Here is a 19,224-nt window from a genome sequence, read left to right as displayed (position 1 = left end):
TTGGTACGGGACAAAAAAATTACAAAATTTAAAAATTAGAAAAAAAAAACTTAAACTGTATTATGAAAGCAGGAAGTGAACAAATGTAAGAGTTAGTGATTGTAAAAGTACCAGATGGAGGGGTAGGATTTAATAAGCTTTGCTTCTTCCTACTCCTTTTGGACATGTGGAACTGGGAACTGATTATGGGATGCACTCAATTGGAATCTGATGCATGTTCAAATGAAATAAAACCATTACCATTACCATTACCATTACCATTACCATTACATCTTTGGGATGGGGCGTTTGGGTTAAATAAAAGGTACCGATACGTCTTTGGTAGTGGATGACTACATCGTGTTGGTGGTGTACCCTCCTCTGCATGATGTCAATCCAAACTTTGTTGCCCCTTTGTTCTTTGTTGGTGTCTGCGGTTATTTCTTCCGGTCGGCTGACTGGACACCGAAAAATGTGAACGATCCTGGGAGAACGGGAATGCTATTCGACGTCTCCTTCCAGCATAATTCCAGCAGTCCACAGACCTGCGTACGGAGGCAGGGATATGAATGGGGGTCCCACATTAGACAAATAGTCACCACCACCCACCAGTGGTCTTCTCCTTCTCATGCGTTCGTAGGGATTGTTTTACAGGAAAGGATGTGTACATTCAAAGGAAAAGATGAGGAGATGGAAGGAAAAGGGATTGAAAATTCTCCACTAAGCACACACACACAAACATGAAGTTGCTTCGGAGGTGCGAGGCCGATGGTTTCATCTGGCTCATCCCACTGTTGCCATGACAGCAGGTTGTGTTGGCATGCACTGGATTTGGCACTGCCCTCACCTCTGGCATCACAACCCCCTGCTGTGTGTGTGTGTGTATCAAAGTGTGAAAACATATCCTTTTATCTACTGTATGAACACCATAAAACATATACAAATATCTGTAATATGCTCATTTGATGCAGGCATTCATACGCTACATCTCGTATGACAAATCTAACACAGGTGCTTATTTCTCCACCGGAATGTGACCGCTTATACGTACCGTCACTAGCACGGCGCCGCCATTTAAGGGAATCCATCAGAACATCTGCATTTAGAAATATCTTTTAAAAGATAAAAATGTTCTTTATCAGCCTTGACTGTGGATTTGCACGGGTGTTTTTTTCATTGAAGTCCTCTCCAGCGCGTCCACGAGTGTTTTATATGCACGTGTGTGTATTTTGGTGTACACGCGACCATTCATGTCTGCGTGCGTATATTTTGTCAGCGAGAGTCCACTTCCTCTCCCCGGCCAGACGGCGCTCTCACCACTGGACAGATGGCCGACACCCTCCTTCTCTTCATCCCCATCCCTTCATCTCGCACTCTTTCTATCCTTCCATCACTAATTTCCTCTCCCACTGTACCCCATCACCGCAGTCCCTCGTTCCCCGCCTCCCAGCATCCCTGCTTCCCATCACACCACTCCATAATAAATGAGTCTGAAATAGAAGTGCCGTAGTTAGACCATGTGGTGATTTTACCTTCTCGTGTTGGCGTATACTCTGATGGAGCGCGTATCTAAAATACTTCTTGACTTGTAGAGACGTTATATGGCCTCAATTGGGGATGTGGGAACCTCAGTATTGATGAAGAAATCAATCAGTGGTTAATGAAGATCCCATTAATAGAGATCCTCAACTCACCAAAATATTTGGGAGAGCTTCCACGGAGCTGCCAACTTTTCCGGATTCTGCAGCAGACTCTCGGAAATGACCCTTGTCTGCCGACATTCCCAGTGACATGAAGAGAAGGTGGTCTGCAAACGTCTTCTCGCTCAGCCAATCACTGTCCCTCCATCGGAAGCCCGGAAAAGCAACCGCAGCTCATGAAAACACGAGAAGAGAACACAAGGTCCTGGATTGCAAACACCAAATGTTGGCTGCTCGGTTTCCAAGTCTGTGGGAACACTTTTTGGGGGAAGCCATTTTTTGTTCCAGCACTATGCCTCCCAAAGTCCATACTACATGTACTAAAAGTCCATGGAACATAAATCGGTTGACTTTAAATCTTGAACCAATCATCTCGCCCAGATATTTTGCTTCCAACTTTGTGGGAACAGTTTAGGGAACGCCCGTTTCTGTTCCAGCATGACTTTGTCTCAGAACCCAAAGCAAAGTCCATGAAACATAGATCCATCTGTGGTGAGGCTAGACCCCAGAGTTGATCGTGATTTTTAACCATTCATCTTACCAAGACAATCAGGACAATTTTATGCTTTCAACTTTGTGGGAACTGTTTAGGGAACGCCCGTTTCTGTTCCAGCATGACTTTTTCCCAGATTCAAAACATAGTCCATAAAACATAAATCCATCTGTGATGAGGCTAGACCCCACAGTCGATGGTGATTTTTTTTTGTCAACTTACCAAGACAATTTTAGGCCTCCAACTTTGTGGGAACAGTTTAGGGAACGCCTGTTTCTGTTCCAGCATGACTTTGTCCCAGATTCAAAAAGTCCATAAAACATAAATCCATCTAGGGTGAGGCTAGACCCCAAAGTCGATTGGGATTTTTAGCCATCTTACCGAGACAATCAGGACAATTTTATGCTTCCAACTTTGTGGGAACAGTTTAGGGAACTCCCGCTTCTGTTCCAACATGACTCTGTCCCAGAACGCAAAGCAAAGTCCATAATGGTGATGGCGATGGCGATGGTGATTTGTCATCTTACCAAGACAATTTTATGTTTCCAACTTTGTGGGAACAGTTTAGGGAACGTCTGTTTCTGTTCCAGCATGACTCTGTCCCAGAATGCAAAGCAAAGTCCATAAAACATAAATCCATCTGTGGTGAGGCTAGACCCCAAAGTCAATTGGAATTTTTAACCATCTTACAGAGACAATCTAGACAATTTTATGCTTCAACTTTGTGGGAACAGTTTAGGGAACTCCCGCTTCTGTTCCAACATGACTCTGTCACAGAACGCAAAGCAAAGTCCATAATGGTGATGGCGATGGTGATTTGTCATCTTACCAAGACAATTTTATGCTTCCAACTTTGTGGGAACAGTTTAGGGAACGCCTGTTTCTGTTCCAGCATGACTCTGTCCCAGAACGCAAAGCAAAGTCCATAAAACATAAATCCATCTGTGGTGAGGCTAGACCCCAAAGTTGATCGTGATTTTTAACCATCTTACCGAGACAATCAGGACAATTTTATGCTTCCAACTTTGTGGGAACAGTTTAGGGAACTCCCGCTTCTGTTCCAACATGACTCTGTCCCAGAACGCAAAGCAAAGTCCATAATGGTGATGGCGATGGTGATTTGTCATCTTACCAAGACAATTTTATGCTTCCAACTTTGTGGGAACAGCTTAGGGAACGCCTGTTTCTATTCCAGCATGACTTTGTCCCAGATTCAAAACAAAGTCCATAAACCATAAATCTATCTGTGGTGAGGCTAGACCCCAAAGTTGATCATGATTTTTAACAATCTTACCGAGACAATCAGGACAGTTTTATGCTTCAACTTTGTGGGAACAGTTTAGGGAACGTCCGTTTCTGTTCCAGCATGACTCTGTCCCAGAACGCAAAGCAAAGTCCATAAAACATAAATCCATCTGTGGTGAGGCTAGACCCCAAAGTAGATCGTGATTTTTAACCAGTCATCTTACCGAGACAATTTTATGCTTCCAACTTTGTGGGAACAGTTTGGGGAAGTCCATGTTCTGTCCCGGCATGACTTTGTCCCAGATTCAAAACAAAGTCCATAAAACATAAATCCATCTGTGGTGAGGCTAGACCCCAAAGTCAATTGGGAATTTTAACCATCTTACCGAGACAATCTGGACAATTTTTTGCTTCCAACTTTTTGGGAACAGTTTAGGGAACGCCCGTTTCTGTTCCAGCATGACTCTGTCCCAGAACGCAAAGCAAAGTCCATAATGGTGATGGTGATTTGTCATCTTACCAAGGCAATTTTATGTTTCCAACTTTGTGGGAACAGTTTAGGGAACGCCTGTTTCTGTTCCAGCATGACTTTGTCCCAGATTCAAAACAAAGTCCATAAAACATAAATCCATCTGTGGTGAGGCTAGACCCCAAAGTTGATCATGATTTTTAACAATCTTACCAAGACAATCAGGACAATTTTATGCTTCAACTTTGTGGGAACTGTTTAGGGAACGCCCGTTTCTGTTCCAGCATGACTCTGTCCCAGAACGCAAAGCAAAGTCCATAATGGTGATGGTGATGGTGAGTTTTAACCAGTCATCTTACCGAGACAATTTTATGCTTCCAACTTTGTGGGAACAGTTTTTGGGAAGTCCATGTTCTGTCCCGGCATGACTGTGCCACCAATGCCCAAAGTGAAATTTCCATGCAATATCCCAATCCAAACAAATCCAAACAATCCTTTTTTTTTTTTTTTTTTGTGAAAAAGGTAGATTTTAGTGTCTGGTCCCTGTGTCATCAGTGTCGGTCCTACTGGAATCTGGCCGTTTATAATGTGATAATAAGGTGTGAAAATGGAGACACAATAGAGCAGAGTGCATTGGGCCGACTCAACCCTCTGCTGGACCCCCCCCCCCCCTCCCCCCCGCGCCCCCCTCTCACATGACGACACGCACGCAGGCGTTAGCGCTCCACTGATTCAGTCAGCTCGCTGAAATGGTAGGAAACCATACGGTAGAGCGGTGAAAATGGTAATGGTAATGGTAATGGTAATGGTAATGGTAATGGTTTTATTTCATTTGAACATGCATCAGATTCCAATTGAGTGCATCCCATAATCAGTTCCCAGTTCCACATGTCCAAAAGGAGTAGGAAGAAGCAAAGCTTATTAAATCCTACCCCTCCATCTGGTACTTTTACAATCACTAACTCTTACATTTGTTCACTTCCTGCTTTCCTGATATAGTTTAAGGATTTTTTTTTTTTAATAATGTACCTCGTACCGAAGTACTCGGTGATATGAGCATCCAATGCCATAATGTGTACCATAGTGCGTGTCAATATAGTGATATATATAGCACATCATGACTGGTTCAAGACTCTTCATCCTTGTATTTAGCAAACATCAACTGCTTGTATTGTTTCTTGAATTGGCTCATCGTTGTGCATTGTTTGATTTCCTTACTCAATCCATTCCATAGTTTGATTCCACATACTGAAATGCTATGGCTAGCATAACGTAGTCCTAGCATAGAAGTGTTTCAAATGTACTTCTTCCCTGAGATCATATTTCTCCTCTCTTGTAGAGAAGTATTGGATGACATTTTTAGCTAATTTGTTATTTTTAGCCTTATGTATTATTTAGCTGTTTGAAGATGAACTATATCAGCAAGTTGAAGTATTTGTGATTTTAGAAATAAGGAGTTAGTATGTTCTCTGTAGGCGGCATTATGAATTATCCTTACTGACCTTGTTTGCAGTACATTTAGCCAGTGAAGATTACTTTTATAGTTATTAGCCCATATTTCCACACAATAAGTAAGATATGGTAGAACCAGAGAGCAATAAAGAGTGTGGAGTGATTTCTGATTGAAAACAAATTTTGCTTTGTTCAATATTGAAATATTTCTGGCCACCTTATGTTGTATATTTGTAATATTTTCATCTATTGTGACTTGTATTATGGTGTATTTATACATTATTAGCAGTTTAGAATGGGTAAGATTTATGGAACCATGACTATGAAATGAAATGCATGTTTGTTGTAAATCAGGAATTGGTATCATAGGTTTGTTGGACCAGCCCAGGTTGAAAGATCTCATGGATTATTTTTATTATTTGATTTTAAGAAGTGGTAGATGAGCCTGGGAGTGTCAAGGATGGTGTATTATGTTATTCAAATAGGAGGAACCTTGTTCCACTTTCTTTTAAAGGTGCTACTTTTGCCATTGTTAGAATCTTAGCCACCGTCTTAGCCGGACTGTCTAAGACCAAAAAGCGTCATATCTCCAAGCGATGTGTGTGAAAACAACACCAAGCAGAAGGTTCTTAGGATGTCTCTGTGGTAGATAAGCACCTCGCCGTACTCGGTATCAAACGTAGCGGGTCACGTGGGGCGCATCCGATCCGACCCTAACAACGTGTACCGTCTGTCCTCAGATGACCCGGCATCTGACAAAGCCATCAAGCTTAAAGCGAGCCACGGCGCTGCTACCGAGGATGGAGAACAAGAGGAACACGGCGACCGTGAAGACGACGAGCTCGACGACGACTCCATCTTCACGTGCGACAACTGTCAGCAGGACTTCGACTGTCTGGCCGAGCTCACCGAGCACAGAACCAACCACTGTCCAGCAGGTGAGATTCGTGTTTGATTCCGTCCATCAAACCAGCAGTAGTTTCAGGTGTCACATTTGTTACATTGTTATTGTTACATCTTTGTACCTCATTTGAAATGTATGGACCCCCCCCAACTGGGACTTTACAAATAGTAAACCTAATTTAGTAGTGGAATATCCCACTTCTGACACACATATACACACACGGGTTGTTATTAGTAGTGCTGTAATTAATGGAGGGACTGAAAGGAACGCGGCGGGGGCATCTGGTTCCTACAGATGAATCCAAATGCTCACTTAACAAGCCAACACACACTCCGGCGTACATCCATGCACACGCTTCTCACGGGCTGCAAGACAGTCTGCTGCCCCGAGCGCCCGAGAGTGTGTGTTTACTTTGATATAAGGAACGAAGAACCATGGAAGGGGGGGGGCTTTGTTTAAACTGGTAAATATAGTGTTTTTACAGGGTGTGTTATACAATAAGACCCCTCAGCAACCTGGTGTTCAACAAGCAGTCCCAGGAGAACCATGTGTTGCACATCCAGCCAGTGAAGATGCTTGGATGCTTTGTCCTTCCAGATCTTTATGTCCTAGCTGCAGAAAATGGGGGGGGGGGGGGGGGTGTATGGATTTCAATATTATTATTATTTTTTTTTTTACTATAAATAACTATAACTGTATAACTAATACTAGACATAAAGAAGACTTGCTGTAAATGTGTTGCGGTGGACAGACAGGAAGTGATGTCAGGGGTTCAGAGTTGAGTTTAGGCTTGGCTTGGACTAAGGCTGCAGCAGTTGCTCTTGTTTTTGTGAGGGGGTTATTGCATGGAAGCCCCTTTCTGCCACTCAAATCAAAAGTTATCCCAATGGCAAGTCATAATTATAAGATAAAAGGTCGAAATTATGAGACGAAAAGTCAAAATTATGAGATTAAAAATCAAAATTATGAGATAAAATGTCCAAATTATGAGATAAAGTCATTTATGCCAAGGGAATAAGGCGATACCTGTGGCATATGCACACTTTGTATGTCATAATTTCGACTTTTCATCTCATAATTTAAATTTTCTTCTCATATTTTTGACTTTTTATGTAATAACTTTTGGCTTTTTATCTCATAATTTCAACTTTATCTGATAATTTTGACTTTTTATCTCACAATTATTACTTTTTACCTCATAATTTCGACTTTCGCATCTCATAATTTCGACTTTCTTATCTCATAATTTCAACTTTCTCATCTCATAATTTTGACTGTTTATCTCACAATTATGACTTTTTATGTCGTAATTTCAACTTTCTTATCTCATATTTTTGACTTTTTATGTCATAATTTCAACCTTCTCATCTCATAATTTCGACTTTCTTCTCTCATAATTTCAACTTTCTCATCTCATAATTTTGACTGTTTATCTCACAATTATGACTTTTTATGTCGTTTAATTTAGACTTTCTGATCTCATAATTTCAACTTTCTTATCTCATATTTTTGACTTTGTATGTAAAAAATTCGACTTTTTAATCTCATAACTTTGACTTTATCTGATAATTTGGACATTATCTCATAATTTAGACTTTCTTATCTCATAATTTCAACTTTCTCATCTCATATTCTTGACTTTTTATGTAATAAATTCGATTTTCTATCTCATAATTTTGACTTTATATAATAATTTTGACTTTATATAATAATTTTGATTCTTTATCTCTAAATTATGACTTGCCATTGGGATAACTTTTTTTTTTCAGCGGCGGAAAGGGGCTCCCATATCATTGTACCTGTGCTGCAATAAAAGCCTGTTGTTCCGGCAAACAAGTCTGGTGCTTGTGTGTCTCACAGAACATTACAGTAACGTTACCGACACCTAGTGGTCGGTGTGGAATACTACATAGTTTCACAGCATCTTCTGAATGCCTTATATTTGATTTTTAGTACATTTAGTCATTTTTATGCTTAAGAATACTTTAATTTAGGCAAAACGACACATTTTATTTACAAATAACAGGCCATATGCAACATTAATGAGGGAAATTAGCCTGGATATTGACGCGATAACGCCAGGTTTTTCCGTCTTTCCACCAGAAATTCCAGATTTTTTCCTTGCCGATTCCCACCAAGCCATAATTGCGTAAAAGTCTATTTGGGGTCTGTCTCCAAGCCCGCCACTGGAATCGCACCGCCACACATGTACTGCATGCCGTGTCTCTGTCAGCCTCGCATGCGGCCTATGATTTTCAGCACAGGAGTCTGGGGAAGGCGACATGTTGCTGAGCGAGCGAGCGAGCGAGCGCAGGGGAGGGCAAAAGGATGAACAGGAGAACGAGAAGAAATAAAATGATGAAACATCTCCCCGGAGAAAAAGTGGTTGAGATTACAGAGTAATCCCGCAGCTCAGCAGGAAGTGCGCTCGCATGTGGCGGTTAGCGTATACGTACGCCGGTTCATCTTTGTGTTGTTTTTGTTGCTGTGGGGCCATTGCAGTCTGGGTATTGTTGTGGGGAAGCCTAAATTAAAAAAGACGGATGCTTTTAACTTACCTCCTTGGTGCTCCTGGGAAGTGGACGTCGTGGGACGTACTGTATGGGACACACGCACGCACGCACCCGCTCGCCTTCTAGGGATAAACACAATACCCAAATTAAAAAAAGGTTCTCTTCCTCCTTTGTGGCATCCATATTTACTTCATATTGCAACGTGGTGCATGCACATTGTCTTCTTGTTCTTACTAAGTGGGTCGTGACCAGTTTACACATTAGTATCCAGTGTCAATTAATTCGTAAACAATGACAAATTGTATTGGAATTAAGCATTTTTATTCATACAAATGACTCACTGAACTAAAATACAAAGCAATGTAATATCGACTGTACTGTAGTATTCTACATTGGCCACTAGGTGTATAATAATCATAACAATAACACGCTACTGTTGGGGCCATGACCCACGACGAGCTAAACTCGACTCTGAACCTCCAACGCCACTTCTCGTCCTCCACAGATCTGTGATTTGTCATTTTAGAAATAAGGAGTTAATATGTTCTCTGTAGGCGGCATTATGAATTATCCTTACTGGCCTTTTTTGTACAGTAAACCTCGGATATATCGGACTCGGATATATCGGAAATTCGCTCACAACGGACAGATAAAAAAAAGAACCGATTTTTCTGTAATGCATTTCCAATAAAAATTCATTGCATATATCGGATTTTTTATAACGGATTTCGCCTATTTCGGACAAAATCTCCAGTCCCGTTCCAATGCATTTCCATGAAATTTCCCTGGCATATATCGGATGGCCGCATCGTGGCGCTCCGATTCGCCGAATGGTGACAGGCCGCTATACGACGTCATTTGCAGCGTTTGCAGCGTTGCCTGCGCGTCCAGGTACATTGGAAACATAGTCAAGGAAGTGCCTTTTTATAACGGATAAAATCCCATTTACGCATATACCGGATATAAATCCCATATATGCGTAAAACGGACATTTTCCGGTATACGCATATAACGGATTTCGCTTATATCGGACAAAACCAGTGGGAACAATTGAATCCGATACATCCGAGGTTTACTCTAGCACATTTAGCAAGTGAAGATTGCTTTTATAGCTATTAGCCTATAGCTATAGCTATTAGCCTATAGCTATAGCTATAGCTGGTAGATGACACACTAGATCACCTACTTTTGCTTTCTGGGAGCACAAGGAAAAAAAAAAAACGTGAGTAAACGATACACACCTAACTCTCCTGCTAGCAGATTTCAGCTCAGCATTTGCAATAAGAGTCACTGTCACCTCCAAAACCCTCCTCCATCGCTTTCCGATTGCCGTTGTTCACCCGGCTTTGCTTCTCACAGCAACTGTGGTGCATTCAAATGCTCATACCGTATATGTTTTACCACGTATTTTTACATTTACGCTGACTTGCGGTGAATAAGATATGTTTTTCTGTGGGCCTCCACTGTATGTTGCTCCTGAGTTACAGGTATGCTATACACCAGGGGTGCTCACACTTTTTCAGCATGCGAGCTACTTTTAAAATGACCGAGTCAAAATGATCTACCCACTACAAAAATGCAAAACATCTATTTATTTTCAAATGTATTGAGGATTATTTGTACGTACAATGTATGTTGATGTACCTTACATAACCAAATGAGCCAATATTGCAAAACACACATAATTAACTATTAACATTTTTTGTAATTACCTGAGTTTACTTTGATGACTTGCACTGAATTGAACCAGCCAGGGATGCATAGTCCGGACAGTAGCTGCTGATAGCCAGCCTCAAGCACACTTCCAAATGTTTATCAGTCATGGATAATATCCGTATCATAATATCCGTATAATATTCCATATCCGTATGGAAGTCATATGTTTTTTGCCTTTTTACTTGGTCCAGTTTTTGCCTTTTTACTTGGTCCAGCTCCTTCACTCATTTTAGTGACCATAAACTTTAGCGAGGGCTTAAAATCTAACGCAATTCGCCGACTAGCTTAGCACTTTGCATCGTTGTTTACGCATGAGCGGTGACCTAAAGGTCAAAATTCAGTTGTCATCTGACTGGTTGTCCTGTATGTCAATCAAGTAACGGGGATGGATGATAGGCTGACATCGTAAGTTCTGCTGCACTTAGAGACGTTGTTTGATTTGATTGGTCGCCCGAAGGGCAACATTCAGTTGTCATCTGAATGGCTGCCCTGTATGTCAATCAAGTGACGGCATTGATGCGAGGATGATATTTTTTTAATGTCACGCCGCGATCGACCAGCGATCGACCAGTACCACCTCCGCGATCGACCGGTAGCTCGCGATCGACTTAATGAGCACCCCTGCTATACATGCTATACATGCTATACATGCTATACATGCTATAAAACCAGCCAATAACCTCCATGTCCTCCCATTTTGCCTGAGGTTTTGCTAATTAGTGGTGTTATTGTGGCGAGGAAATGACGTTGCCGCACACCCTTGTACACCGGCGTGGCGAATGAGCCCCGAGTTAGCATGGCGCTACAGCTATAACACTGAATGGGTCCCAGGTGCCGCCGTGAAGCACCAAGTAATTCAGTGGCACTCTAGCAGAAGGCCTATAAAGAGGCGCCATTAATTTGAGAACAAATTGGACAAACACACTCGTGCACACACCGTGCCGCAGATAAACGCGTGTACAGCCAATCGGGCTTGAACGCAACCCCGAACAGAGCATCGGGTTCGCGTGCTAGTAGTATTGTACTCCAGCCTGACCAGTGCGACTTCAAATATTCCAAAAGTGTCTTTAGTTTTTGTCCTGGCCGTGCCTTCCCATGTAAAGGAACACCATGTTCTAAAACGTCATGCGTGTGCTGCTTTCCGTGTTTTACAACGTGGGCCCGCGTCCTTCGGGTGTGCTGTGCGTGCAAGAGAAAGCGAGAGCAAGAGAGTGTGAGTCGCGGGAGTGTCGATGGGTCTCGGTAGGAGTCAGAATGTGGAGCACGGGATCCCAGAGGAGAGGAGGAGCGGGAAAAAAAAAAACTCCCACAGATCAAATGGAGAACATTCCCTGGTCCTTCCAAGCCACAGCACACATGAAGCTAACCTTAATCTAACCTCAGCAGAACCTCACGTCTTTGTGGGCGGATTCAACCGTTTCATCACTTCCTTTTGAAGGGAAGCGGGTGCCCGTGAAGTCATGACCACAACATGCAAGGGTTGTGTTGGTTTGATATCTATACGCCATAACTTACATGTAAATCCAAGTCGAACACGTGAAGGTCATATCATACATATGTTTGTACCCTCTTAAAATATTTCCAAAGGCTAGTCTGGAAGGATAACCTCTTCTACTCCCAGATATCCTTGTAACAGCGCACAGAATCCATGACCCCCCCCCTAGCATAGCTAGGTTGGGATAGGTTACAAATACTCAAAACAATTTTTTTTATAATACACTTTTGAGTTTCTTACCTTTTTGAATGTGGAAAAAAAAAGTTTTTCCAATTTTTAATGGTTTGATGTATTTGAAATAGTTATCGTATTTTCTAGAAAGATCTAGAAAGTTATTGTGTGTCGCTGCTCTATAGGAGTCCATAACTCATCATTCCATGATGTGACTGAGAGATCACACGCTACATTTGTACTACATAGCGTATTTTATTACCGGTGTGCATGGTAACTAGTTCTCCACCGAGGAAATTGAGGGTTTAAAGTAATTGACGAGAGCGTTTTGGGAACACGGAACGCTGCAGTGAGGACCACGTGGAACATAGGAACCCTTAATGGCTCATTTTCATGGACTACTTGATTGTTGTTCTACATGCACAAATAGTGTAGTACGGTGTCCTGGCTCCCATCGGGGGTGTTTGCTTTGCTGCGACACAGCAACGTGAGTGATGTCCGTAAGCGAGAAGACGTACGTGGAAATGAGTTAAACGTTGTTCCTGTCCGTCAAAGCAGGAGGGCCCAAACTGGTGATGTCACTGACAGATAGCAAGTCATTAACACAGCTGGTGGCGTCTTAGATGGTGTGGACCGTGTGTGTGTGTGTTTGTGTGTGTGTGTGTGTGTGTGTGTGTGTGTGTGTGAGAGGTGCATATTCAGTAACTTCCGAAGCTATTTGTGAAGTCTTTATTAATTGAGCATGCTCAGTCGCACTTTTTTTTTTGCCCCGCTATCCTTTTGTGTTATTGTCAGGCAGCTTAAAAAATCAAAGGCAAAGCGGAGGAAGAAACAGAAAAGAGGGGACACAGGTGGGGGGGGGGGGCAGTAGAGGAAGAAATAGAAAAGAAGGGAGGGGGGCAACAGTGGAGGGAGAAATAGAAAAGAGGGGATAAAGGTGGGGGGGCAACAGTGGAGGAAGAAATAGAAAAGAGGGGAGGGGGGCAACAGTGGAGGAAGAAATAGAAAAGAAGGGAGGGGGGCAACACTGGAGGAAGAAATAGAAAAGATGGGATAAAGGTGGGGGGGCAACAGTGGAGGAAGAAAACGAAAATAGGGGAGGGGGCAACAGTAGAGGAAGAAATAGAAAAGAGGGGACACAGGTGAGGGGGGGCAACAGTAGAGGAAGAATTAGAAAAGAGGGGATAAAGGTGAGGGGGGGCAACAGTAGAGGAAGAAATAAAAACAAGGGGATACAGGTGAGGGTGAGGGGGGCAACAGTGGAGGAAGAAATAGAAAAGAGGGGAGACAGGTGAGGGGGGCAACAGTAGTGGAAGAAATAGAAAAGAGGGGAGAAAGGTGAGGGGGGCAACAGTAGAGGAAGAAATAGAAAAGAGGGGATAAAGGTGGGGGGGCAACAGTAGTGGAAGAAATAGAAAAGAGGGGATAAAGGTGAGGGGGTGCAACAGTGGAGGAAGAAATAGAAAAGAGGGGAGACAGGTGAGGGGGGGGGGCAACAGTAGTGGAAGAAATAGAAAAGAGGGGAGAAAGGTGAGGGGGGCAACAGTAGAGGAAGAAATAGAAAAGAGGGGATAAAGGTGGGGGGGCAACAGTAGTGGAAGAAATAGAAAAGAGGGGATAAAGGTGAGGGGGTGCAACAGTGGAGGAAGAAATAGAAAAGAGGGGAGACAGGTGAGGGGGGGGGGCAACAGTAGTGGAAGAAATAGAAAAGAGGGGAGAAAGGTGAGGGGGGCAACAGTAGTGGAAGAAATAGAAAAGAGGGGAGAAAGGTGAGGGGGGCAACAGTAGTGGAAGAAATAGAAAAGAGGGGATAAAGGCGAGGGGGGCAACAGTGGAGGAAGAAATAGAAAAAAGGCGAGGGGGGGCAACAGTGGAGGAAGAACTAGAAAAGAGGGGAGACAGGTGAGGGGGGGGGGGTCAACAGGGATTGAAAAACATGGTGGAAATGGAGAGCGGGGCTGTTAGTGCGGGGGGCCCTTGGGTGACTGGTTGGTCCCCCTGCGGGACATCTCCCCTCTGCTAAGCCCCCACCGTCTGTTGCAACCCGCTGCCTCTCTCTCACACACACACACACACATACACACACATACACATGCACACACACACACACACACACACACACACACACACACACACACACACACACACTGAAACACAAGCACACACCTCGCTGTGTCTGTCGACAGGACAGCAGCTGAGTCCTGTGAGGCCAAGACTCTTATTAAAACCACAGATCACTTTCTACTAGAAGGGAAGGTAGGAGGGGCTTCATGGGGAACTAAATTACAGACCCACTGTGTGTGTGTGTGTGTGTGTGTGTGTGTGTGTGTGTCGTCCAGTAGCTGCAAGTGAATTTTTTCTAGTCACGCCTTTTTTTTTTTTTTTTTTCCAGTGTCTTTTTGTTATTTTCCCAGTTGGCTTGCATGCTCTTCGCCTTCCCCCCACTGCATTGCCCTCCATCCTCCAAGTGTGTGTGAGTGTGTGTGTGTGTGTGTGTGTGTGGGTACCCGGGGGTGGCCTGAAGATTCCTGTGCTAAGCCCTTGGCATACATACAAGTACACACACACAGTAACAGCGTGCAGACACAGCTGGCTGCTGCTCAGGTTTTCCAGGGAGAGAGAGAGAGAAGGAGAAGAGAGAGAGCAGTAGAAGAAGAAGAAGAAGGCGGGGGGGGGGGGGGGGGGGGGGTCATAGCATGCTGTGAGGGAGAAGGGTTGTTGTGGAGTCATTTTTCATCACAGGGTTCATTTTTCACCCCCACTTCTTCCACTGACTTCATCGCTCTATTTCTCTTTATCCATCCTCTCCTCCTGCCCCCCTCCCTTGATCCCGCTTTGTCTGTGTTTATCTTCCCTTTTTCTTGTCACCCCCCTCCCGGCCATCCTTTCTCTCTCTCTTTTGCACCCAAACTCTTTCCATCCTCATCTCTCGCCATCTCCCTCTCTTTCAGCCTAGTTTCTCCTTTATGAAATATGGATGGCAGCAGTTTTGGGTGCGCTGAGAGGTTTGCAGTTCGGGGGGGGGGGAGAGGAAGCGGCAAGGGAGGGAGCAACCGTCTCGGCAGACGTGCCTTGTGCATGCACCTAAACACCTCGCTGAGCAATCTGTCAACATGTCAGCAACACATGTTTGGTAAAAAAAAAAAAAAAAAAAAAAGGAGAGAGGAGAACGTGAAAAAGATCTCTCCTCCTCCAGCGGGAGTAATGGCTCCCACCAGGGCTCGGGAAATGCTTTGAATTCAGCAGATTTCTATTGCGGGGTTCTCCCCCGGGGGCATCTTTTTTACAATGCCTGCATCTCAGAAATTTGAGCCCGAGGACCCCTAGGGGCGTCCTTTCATAATGCCTGAAAATGTAGGGTTATATTGTGTGCTCTTCCCCATGAGGCTTTTATTAATACCTGTATTCACTGCCGCTGGAAATTACACGGGCGGCGCTGCGGGGGCCCGCGCTCGCTCCAGGAAGGGAGAAAGACTCTGTGGGGACGTTTTCTCTCTTTTTTTCTCCCCCCCTTCCTCACCTCTTCCTCTGCTACTTCAGCTCTCGTTTCTTTTTCCTACTTCGTGCGATAGCGAAACCAAGAATTTGCCAAAGGACACAAGAAATCAGTGTGTGTGTGTGTGTGTGTGTGTGTGTGTGTGTGTGTTGGCATCAGCTCGCCCCCTTGTATTCAGCCCCGCTTTGCTCCGAGGAAAAGAAGCACTCAATTAAAAATGTAACTTCCTTTCTTGTTTCCTTCTCATCTTGCCTTTCTTGCTCGGTGTCCTTACGCACCTTGTGTGTAGATCTCGCCCGGGGTAAATATTTGTGGCTGCATGCGGATGTGGACGGATATTCGCTTATGTCAGTCGTCCATGACTGCGTGTGTGTGTGTGTGTGTAAGAACGACGACGCGTCAGCTTCTGTTTTATAAACATTCATTAGAATTTTTTCAGCCAAAGGGTTTTGCAGCTTGTCTATGTTTTTCCGTCTCCGGGTTTGTGTTTATTGATCAAATATTTACACAGTCAGATTAGGAGATATACATTTACATATCTTTGAATAAATAAATTGCCTCGTCTCTGCAGCCACATTTTTCTGTTTAGTTTTCAGATTTGTGTGTTTTGCTCTCCACTGTTCCAGTCGTGATGGAACACTTCGCCGAATACATCACTTTCGGTCTGGTGTGGTTTTTATGTTCTTGTTAGAATTACAGACATCCGGATCAGTTTTTGCATTTTTTTTATTGATCGGCGTTCGGAGGATGCGATTTTTACAGCAGCTTCCATAACATGATTTGTTTTTGTATATGGCCGGAATGTAAACAAACCATGTCAGCCATGTTGAAGTACATACGTCTCCACTCTAAGATTGTGTTCGAAACCGCATACTAACTACTCCATACTTCCATGCCCATACTATCCACACGCCGTACTGCATACTAACTACTCCATACTTCCATGCCCATACTATCCACACTTCGTACTGCATACTAACTACTCCATACTTCCATGCCCATACTATCCACACTTCGTACTGCATACTAACTACTCCATACTTCCATGCCAATACTATCCACACTTCGTACTGCATACTAACTACTCCATACTTCCATGCCCATACTATCCACACTCGGTACCGCATACTAACTACTCCATACTTCCATGCCCATACTATCCACACTCGGTACCGCATACTAACTACTCCATACTTCCATGCCCATACTATCCACACTTCGTACTGCATACTAACTACTCAATACTTCCATGCCCATACTATCCACACTTCGTACTGCATACTAACTACTCCATACTTCCATGCCAATACTATCCACACTTCGTACTGCATACTAACTACTCCATACTTCCATGCCTATACTATCCACACGCCGTACTGCATACTAACTACTCCATACTTCCATGCCCATACTATCCACACTCGGTACCGCATACTAACTACTCCATACTTCCATGCCCATACTATCCACACTCGGTACCGCATACTAACTACTCCATACTTCCATGCCCATACTATCCACACTCGGTACCGCATACTAACTACTCCATACTTCCATGCCCAATACTATCCACACTCCGTACCGCATACTAACTACTCAATACTTCCATGCCCAATACTATCCACACTCCGTACTGCATACTAACTACTCAATACTTCCATGCCCATACTATCCACACTCCGTACTGCATACTCCATCCATCAATCCATCAGACAGTATGCAAAGCGTTTACGCTACAGCGTACTACATGATAACCCACGATGCATTGCGCTCCTACTTGAGCCGAAATCGACGGACTGAAGCTGATTTCACTTTAGCGCTAAACTCTTTAAATACATAACTTTATTGAGATTTTGTTTTTTTTTTAATCAGGCGAGAAATTGGCTGTTTAGATCCAAATATCCAATTATTTGTCCAAATAACAAACCGTTTACAATTTCGTTTGGACGAATTTGGCAAAATTTAAGCTAGCCGAAGTGAGCAACGCACTTCATGTTATTTTCACAAAATAAAACACCCCCTTACTTTTGTCAATCAAAAAACCATAGTGATAAATCACTGCTTTTACTTTGAAAACAAGAAGCGAACCAATTCTGCTGTTCAGTGTTCGGACAACGTTTTTTTTTCTTTTTTTCGAAGTGACGTCACGTCATGTTGCATCCTGGGTAATTTGAGTGTGAGTAGCAAGCTGATGATACATACTCAACATTTCTGGTGAATGCAGTATGAATCCGGGAACTTTTCGCATACTCAAAAATGGCATACTGCCACTGCATACTCAAAGAGTTAGTACTCAAAGAGTAGTAGGTAAGTATGCGGTTTCGAACACAGCCAAAAACATGCTAGGTTAATTGGCGACTATGAATGCGAGTGTGAATGGTCGTTTGTCTATATGTGCCCTGTGATTGGCTGGCCACCAGTCCAGGGTGTACCCCTGCCTTTTGGCCCGAAGACAGCTGGGATAGGCTCCAGCACCACCCACGATACTCGTGAGGATAAGCGGTAGAAAATGAACAAATGTTCACAAATCTGTGTCATTCATCACTTGTATGACGCAGCCTTTTATTGTAGCCAGCCTGTGGGAACAACCATGCTGTCTAATCAGCATCTGGATATGGCACACCTGCGACATTCTCGGCAAAGGAGACCTTGTTATTTGAGAGAAAACAGCTCAAACGCCTTTCTTAAATCTCCAGCGTGAATTCATATATTGGTTATTAATAACCAATATAGTTTTGGGCTTTCTACGAAGAAGCCGCCAGATGATTTCTTTGTGATTTTTCACCCTTTTTCAATGTGCTCCACTTTTTAGCTTCACGCCGCGCGCCGCTTCAAACAGGACCACACGTGTTGTTAGCACCCGTAGCAGCAGGTGTCACCAAATCTACCAAAATCTCATCTTGGGGACATATTCCACTTTTCTGATAATACAGGACACGCTAGTATCAATATTCGTTTCATGTAGTCTAGTCTTTAATATTATTTTGGGAGCATACTATACATGATAGCGTATGTCTGGATTCATATCTATACGTGTTTTATGTCTCCGTTAGTGGGTCTGAGGGGCCGGGATGAAGTTGTCATGGGGCCATGAGGGGCCCGTGTGTGTGTGTGTGTGTGTGTGCAGGGGGTGTCTGGATAATGAGGAACAGGCCATTCCCTTGGATTCCTGCACCCCTGCCAACAACCAAGACCCCCAGAACCTCAAACCCCCTTCTTTTCTTTTTTCTCCCCCCCCCTCTTGCTGACACCTGGGACTTTTTTTCCTCCCTTTTTCTTCTCCCTCCCAGCTTCTTTTTTTCCTCTCCCTCTCAAGTGGAACACATGTCCCCCCCCCCCCCCCCCCCATATTATACATTCTTTCTTTATACCTTCCTCCCCGTTCTTTGTTCACGTCCTTCATCCTTCATACTCATCTTTGGCTCACGAGTCACATGTCATTCTCCTCTCCGGCCCCATGCGTCTGCATCCTTTCCTCCCCGCCTGGAACTCCCTGCTGGGTTCTAAAACCCAAAACTGACCACATCCCCTCCGCTCACCCCTTGACTCCCACCCCCCTCCCTCCGTTCTCTCCCAATCGCCTCTGCTCCC

The 19,224-nt window shown here is 43.8% G+C and overlaps 1 protein-coding gene across 1 annotated transcript in view; it reads left to right on the top strand.

The window, feature by feature from the left end:
- The window catches only part of LOC131130885 (zinc finger protein 423-like), a 103,389-nt gene that overhangs the window by 39,807 nt on the left and 44,358 nt on the right, over nucleotides 1–19,224 (top strand). The window contains exon 3 of the mRNA XM_058074985.1: nucleotides 6,079–6,276. Coding sequence (XP_057930968.1) covers nucleotides 6,079–6,276 — 198 coding nt within the window. The remainder of the gene's footprint in view (nucleotides 1–6,078; nucleotides 6,277–19,224) is intronic.

Source organism: Doryrhamphus excisus, chromosome 6, assembly GCF_030265055.1.
Source record: "Doryrhamphus excisus isolate RoL2022-K1 chromosome 6, RoL_Dexc_1.0, whole genome shotgun sequence".
NCBI lineage: Eukaryota > Metazoa > Chordata > Actinopteri > Syngnathiformes > Syngnathidae > Doryrhamphus > Doryrhamphus excisus.
Note: the sequence above shows the minus strand (reverse complement) of the source record. Positions and strands in the feature narration are given on the sequence as shown.